The sequence below is a fragment of the Lipophrys pholis genome (genome assembly GCF_963383615.2).
Source record: "Lipophrys pholis genome assembly, chromosome: 1".
Taxonomy (NCBI): domain Eukaryota; kingdom Metazoa; phylum Chordata; class Actinopteri; order Blenniiformes; family Blenniidae; genus Lipophrys; species Lipophrys pholis.
Window position 1 is genome coordinate 33,836,113 of NC_137635.1, and position 6,343 is coordinate 33,842,455.

Below are 6,343 nucleotides of genomic sequence, written 5' to 3' on the forward strand. Positions count from 1 at the left end.
CAAGCTTTTTGTGCAATCCACACTAAAACAAACTGAAAGGAATGTGTTGTTTAAAATCTGTTTAATAAGAAAAGACCAGCAAACATCTCATGGAAGGTGAAGTTACAAAAAAAACACCATAGATTTGTCAACCTCTATATACTTTGTTGATTCAAGCTTTGCAAAATATGTTGGCTTTATTTGTACAGCACATTAATAAAAAGACAAACAACATAGAGACACTTGGTAAAACTGTTCAGAACAAAGCACTTTATTTGGTGATGTAAAAATGTCTCAAACATCACTGAGATACAGCATCGAGGCAGCGGTGGCCAGCAGCGCAGCAGCAGTGGCCATCGCAACTCCTAAAAGATGAAGAGAAGAAGAATCAGGACAGAGCTCCTGCTAACGTGCACACAGGTAGATATATATATATATATATTTTGGGATCAGCTGTTCTTCTCACTCCAGTATCAACACCATAACATATCCACTCTTTATTCCAAATGAACAGTACAGTAATTCAACACCACGATGTCTGAGGGAGGGCATTACCAAGGTAGTTGTTTTTCTTGGGCTCTGGAGCTTCAACAGTTTCCACTGTGTGCTCTGGAAACACACAACAAACATTCATCAACGACAATATTTATACTTTAGTACCTGACGCTAATATGGAATATTACTATACAATAACAGGGTAACAACCAGCTTTTCATAAAGCTGTTTTGTTGAGAAAAACATGTACAGTGAGTGACAAATGCACACGCTTTGCTCACCCGCGACAACATCGTCCCTCCTGGTGATTTCAGTGGCCATTTCCTGCCTGGTGTCCAGGTCTTCGTTGGCTGCGTCGATGTCCAGCATCTCCATCAGCCGGTCGCTCACCTCAGACAGTCCCTCGTCACTGAACTGGTAGTCACAAACACACACCGGGCCGCTCACTTTCACCGGACAAAAGACGCGGCGAGGGAGGCAGAGCTGGTCTGAAACGGAGACAGATGCAGAGGGAGGGTCACATCTTGTCCACATCTGAAAATGTCACAAGAAATTGGTCGATTTGACAATTTTTTTTATTATTTTTTTCAGCTCAAGACTCTTTAATGGTTCATTTCATTTGAGAATACAGACAATCTATTCAGTACTTTTATAAGGAGTAACACTCAACATTCAGAGCGATTAGGATGTTTTTACACTGCAAAGCTGAGTTTGTAAATTGGATTTTCTAAAGGAAGCCAGTTCTTTGCAAATCTTCTTATCACTGAGCAAATATTGCCTCTTTACAGGGATTGGCGGACCATAAAACCCACCCACGACCCTGACCTCCGCATCAACCATCTATAACTCACGTGTGTACCTATGTCTTGTTTGTTGCTGCCCTTGCTCTCCTGGTCCGCCGTCAGCAGCTCCTCCAACAACATCTGAACCCTTGTGGCCACCGTAGAAACTACGTCTCTTTTCAGCAGCTGTGCACAAAAAAAAAAAAAAAAAAAGGTTTTAAAGCCAAAATAATAGATTCCTTTTCTTCATTTCATTACATAGTTCCGTGTTAACGCCCCACCTTTTCTGCCAGTTTGCTCTTTGGTTTGTTGCTGTGTAGGTAAGCTCTGCTGTGGACTGCTCCTCTGACGGACACACTGCCTCCACACTGCCGGACCACATCTGGCAACCTCTGAGCATCCTAACAAACACAAAGTAATTTCCTCTTACAGCTTCATGAAAAACATTCCAATCTTAATTCCAGCTTCAATGATCCACAGGGAAGTCCTGTCACTTCTCTTACCGGGGAGATGAGCAGCTGAGCTGTGAACGTCTGCCTCACGTTCCTCCTCTACAAACACAGAAGGTGAGACGGTGTCAGTTAGTTGGAAAGGTAGGTTTTTGTTGAAAGATGAAAACTAAAGTTTCAGTGTCTTTTTCTCGGGCTTCTGAAGAGTGTTGTTGGGTTTTAAATGTTTGGAATAAAAATTGTGTTTAAACAACCAAAAAAGTAAATTCACTCACACACGAGAAGTAAAAAATAACGGAGCAAATATCCAACTATTACATGTATACATTTAAATGTCTATCAAGCCAAAACAATAGAACTCAGTACATTATAGACCATCATGCAGCTATTTCTTCCCCTTAGCAAACCTCCTAAAAATCTGGTTTGTTATCATCATTCAATCAGTCGATTAGATTTTTCTAATATCACTTAATTTACTGATTTTACAGTGTCGATTGGTGTCATACAACCTGTCCTGATGTGAGTTCTGAGTCCTCGGGGAGCTTTTTCCCATCAATCAGACAAACTGCATTCTCGATCTGGTGCGTCCACACTTTCAGTCCCTCCTGAAACAAAAAGATAAGAATGACCACCAAAGTTCCCCTCTGTAGTGTGGAGAAACGGAGAAAACTAAACCAGTGGGTGGGCCCCACAAGTGAGGCTTTGCTGAGGTGTTTGTGGGTTTGTGAATGTGCTAACCATCAGACATTCGTTCAGGTTTTCTGTACGGACTGGCAGTGGAACCAACACGTCCACGTTTAAACAGCACGACACCGTGGGCCAAGATGAACACACACCAGACTGGTACTTCCAGTCTGCAGGCCTTGCCATGCTCTGAAACAGCAAAATACAAGGATGTGATATATGGCAAGTGTCAGTGTAACAAGACAATCTGTGTAGAAATTTGGAGTGTTTCTATAAAGAAAGTCATAATTCATTAACTTAAAATTTAGCTGTGAGAAAATTGGTTGCAAGAACAAAAAATTGAAAGGAGGAAAAAAAAAAAAAAGTTCAGTAAGAGTAACAGACCATAATATGTTTTAAATATAATAAATATATTGTATTTGATAAATTAGCCATCAATGCATAACACATATGAGGATTTGCTCTCTAAAGAACATGCCAACTCACCTTGGGGTCTTTAACATCAAACGTTCTGCAAACGGTTCTGGTGAATCAGGTCAAAGAAAAGCCACACACAGGACCTGGACGCTACCTGAGCCAAGGACTACGGTAAGCTGTGGAAAAAGAGGATACTTTCTGGTTTTTGGGTTGATGTGCAGCGTGACACAGTCTGTGACGTCATCCTCCGCAGGGATCCACAGGCGCTCAGAGGAGATCAGGTTCTCCACGGCAAACACCAGCTGCATTTACACACACACACACACACACACACACACACACACACACACACACACACACACACACACACACACACACACACACACACACACACACACACACACACACACACACACACACACACACACACACACACACACACACACACACACACACACACACACACACACACACACACACACACACACACACACACACACACACACACACACACACACACACACACACACACGAAAACGATGGTTTAAATGCACCAACAGAAAAAAATAATGATTCTTCGAGGGACCTGCTGTGGATTTACTATTGTAGTATATTAATAAATTTTCATTAAGGAGGTAAACAGGGTGTAGAGATTGGCTCTCACGTTCTTGTTAATGTTTCTCTTGGTCTGCAGGATATAAAATTGATGACGGTTATGTAAGATTAAAAAAAAAAAAGGCAATGGGGGGGGGGGGGGGGGGGTGTCTAACAGTTTGGCTTCTGTATGATGATTGTGATGTTTTTCTGCCTTCGAGTGGAAACACAGAATAAAAAATAACAAAACACTACTTCAGTTAGATACAATTATCCCATCATGAAATTGTGTCAATAATCAATATATAATAACAAGAAAACATTTTTATTTACTGTGATTAAAACTGCATTTTTGTCGACATCAAGAAAACAGGGACGCATCGACATAAAAAAGGGTATATTGACCAAAAAAGATGTGTTGCTACGATATGAAGCGTGTTGATATGACTCACCTGTCGGAGTGTGGTCAGTGTATCTTTGGTATCTGCATCAGCAATGATGAAAACTCCTAATACAGACAGACCCCCAGGCAACATTCTGGATACCTGAGGACCAGTAGCCATATCCTCCATGTTGGTATGATGTTGTTCAATCATGACATCTATAAAACTTCATACACACTTCACTATAGCACGAGAGTGTGCTGTATGTGTTAAGACAGAGTTTTGGTCCTCTTACCTGTCGAGCATGCTCAGTGACCCAGTCCTTGTCCACAGAGCTGCCGGGCGACTCGTCCCGTTGGGGTGTCCGAGTTGCAAGAACTACAAAATCCCTCTGGGCTGAACTCTGCAATGTTCAGTAATTAATAATAATTAATATCTATACATTAAATGACGATCCATCTCATAAATTCTTGTCATGGATTAACATTCATGCAACATTAATTGGTGACCCTAAATTGTCCTAATGGGTGCGTGCGTGTGTTTGCCCTGTGATGGACTGGCGACCTGTCCAGGGTGTACTCTGCCCTTGCTCATAGTTAGCTGGGATTAGGTCCAGTGCCCCGCATCCCTGCACAGTGTAAAGCAGTATAGAAGATGGCTGGTTGGATGAAGGATGGATGGATATCTTGGAATATTAAGCAGTTTATCCGTTGTTTTAATGAAGAGGTGCCGTGCCTATTAATGAAGATGACAACAACCAAACTAAAGGAGTGAAAGAGTGTATTTAGTGCAGTGAATTGATTTAGAAGACGTACAAATCAAACATTTATGCCGATTAAGTTGAAGACTGCCACGTCTAGTGTTAGTATCCAACTGCATCTCCAGTGAGGGAAAAGTGTTTAATTTGTCCAAATATGTTGGGAATAAACAGACAGAAACAGTCAACTCAATAAAGAGTGTACTTAACACCACTCCTGGATGTGAATTATTATTTACCTGTCCAACCAGCAGGCCTGTGACTGGACCTGCTTGCTGCTCACACAGTTGAGAGAGATATCCCTCCACAGCATCTTCTACTATAAACCCACGACCCATGGAGCCTATCAAAGAAAGGAGAGGTGGAGGAAGAAACACTCAATACACCTCTCTAGAATAATGAAAGTTGTTTAAAAAAGGTAGACATGTCTAAAAAGAAGCTCAATCATGGTTAGCATAGGGTTCACTATGAATAAAGACATGTTTTCTAATAGCTGAATGATGAATCCAGTGAGGAGATCACTCCTGATATGAGACTGTCAGCTTCACCAACTTTAGCTAGCCACGTTTACCTGCTTCATTTAGCTCAAACAAATCGCGTGGAGTTCTAATTACACTGAACCAACAGCCTGAACTTCAAAAAACGTCTACGTACCGTTGGAGAAAAATCAACGTGTGCAAAAATTTAGCTAGAAAGCAGAGGTTTGATATTTATTCTGACAGCTGGCGGCGGGCCGTCAGCACAGTAAGAATAACCACACTTCCCAGAATGCTTTGCGGCGTGACGCTATTCCGTCGCATTTAAGACGTTTGCCTGTGACGCCAGGTCATTGTTAAGTTGGAGCAAAAATAAACCAAACATTTCTGGTCTGTCCTAAAAAATAAAAGTTGAAGCGTCTTAAAACTGGCACATCAAATGAATAAACTCTGAGTTATATGTTCTCCGAGCAATATGTTCTGATACTTCCAATGTAGGTGGGATGTTTTCATAATTTCTTAATTTTAGATTGCATTATCACATCTCCGAATTCTAATAGCCTATCTTTTAATCTAAACCAGGGTCAGTTTTTATTCAAACCTCACATGTATTATTGTTATTTGATGAGGTGCAATACACATTTTTTTACAAAGGTTTTTGATGAAGCTTTATAAATGACCAATTTTACATTATGAAATTATGTGTGTTGTGAGATGGAAATTTTAAGTCATTTACAAGTGATGCTTTATTACCTAAATTAACAAAAGCCTACCTCAACTCATATTAAAGTTACTTTTCCCATCCATTCATAGAACTTCTTTACCGTTTAATCCTGTTCATGGTCATGGAGTCAATCCCAGTTAGCTATGGAAGCGAGCAGGACACACCCTGGACAGGTCGCCAGTCCATCACAGGGCAAACACAGAGACAGTCAACCACACACATTCACATTCAAATGTAGGGGCAATTTAGGGTCACCAATTAACCTCACATGCAGGTATTTGGACTTCGGACGGAAAGCAGAGTGTCTGGAGGAAACCCACAAGTATTTGAACCCATGACCTTCTGGCTGTGTTGCATTGATACTTTTCTGTGGTATTTATTTCCATTGTAAACGGTGAGACATCCAATTGAATTGATCTGTATAAAACATACAGTTTGATACCGATCAAAATAACTATCTAAGAAAAATATCATATTTAATATTAAATATTTCTTTCAATATAAAAAAATTGTGAAACATGACACTGGGATGTTTCTCTTAGCCGTTGAGGGATTTTACTCTGAAATACTTGAATACATCCGTAGTGTCTGCACGAGCGCACC

At 40.7% G+C, this 6,343-nt stretch overlaps 1 protein-coding gene across 1 annotated transcript; it reads right to left on the reverse strand.

Moving 5' to 3' along the window:
* Positions 1 to 45: 45 nt before the first annotated feature.
* Positions 46 to 5,322, reverse strand: odr4 (odr-4 GPCR localization factor homolog). Its single transcript, XM_080482801.1, has 14 exons — positions 5,195 to 5,322; positions 4,780 to 4,883; positions 4,079 to 4,186; positions 3,853 to 3,945; positions 3,002 to 3,108; positions 2,876 to 2,912; positions 2,444 to 2,578; positions 2,215 to 2,310; positions 1,760 to 1,807; positions 1,538 to 1,657; positions 1,334 to 1,442; positions 756 to 962; positions 535 to 588; positions 46 to 344 (listed from the first exon to the last, which is right to left on the reverse strand). The coding sequence occupies exons 2-14, from the start codon at positions 4,876 to 4,878 to the stop codon at positions 274 to 276; spliced, it is 1,284 nt and encodes a 427-aa protein (XP_080338927.1). The 5' UTR covers positions 4,879 to 4,883; positions 5,195 to 5,322; the 3' UTR covers positions 46 to 273.
* Positions 5,323 to 6,343: the final 1,021 nt, after the last annotated feature.

Bases quoted from the DNA above. Each gene is read 5' to 3' on its own strand.
- odr4 (XM_080482801.1), bottom strand. From the start codon at position 4,878: ATGGGTCGTGGGTTTATAGTAGAAGATGCTGTGGAGGGATATCTCTCT. The intron at 4,187-4,779 runs GTAAATAATAAT...TGAACATTGCAG, and splicing joins CAGGCCTGCTGGTTGGACAG to AGTTCAGCCCAGAGGGATTT. The intron at 2,913-3,001 runs GTATCCTCTTTT...CTGATTCACCAG, and splicing joins ATCAACCCAAAAACCAGAAA to AACCGTTTGCAGAACGTTTG.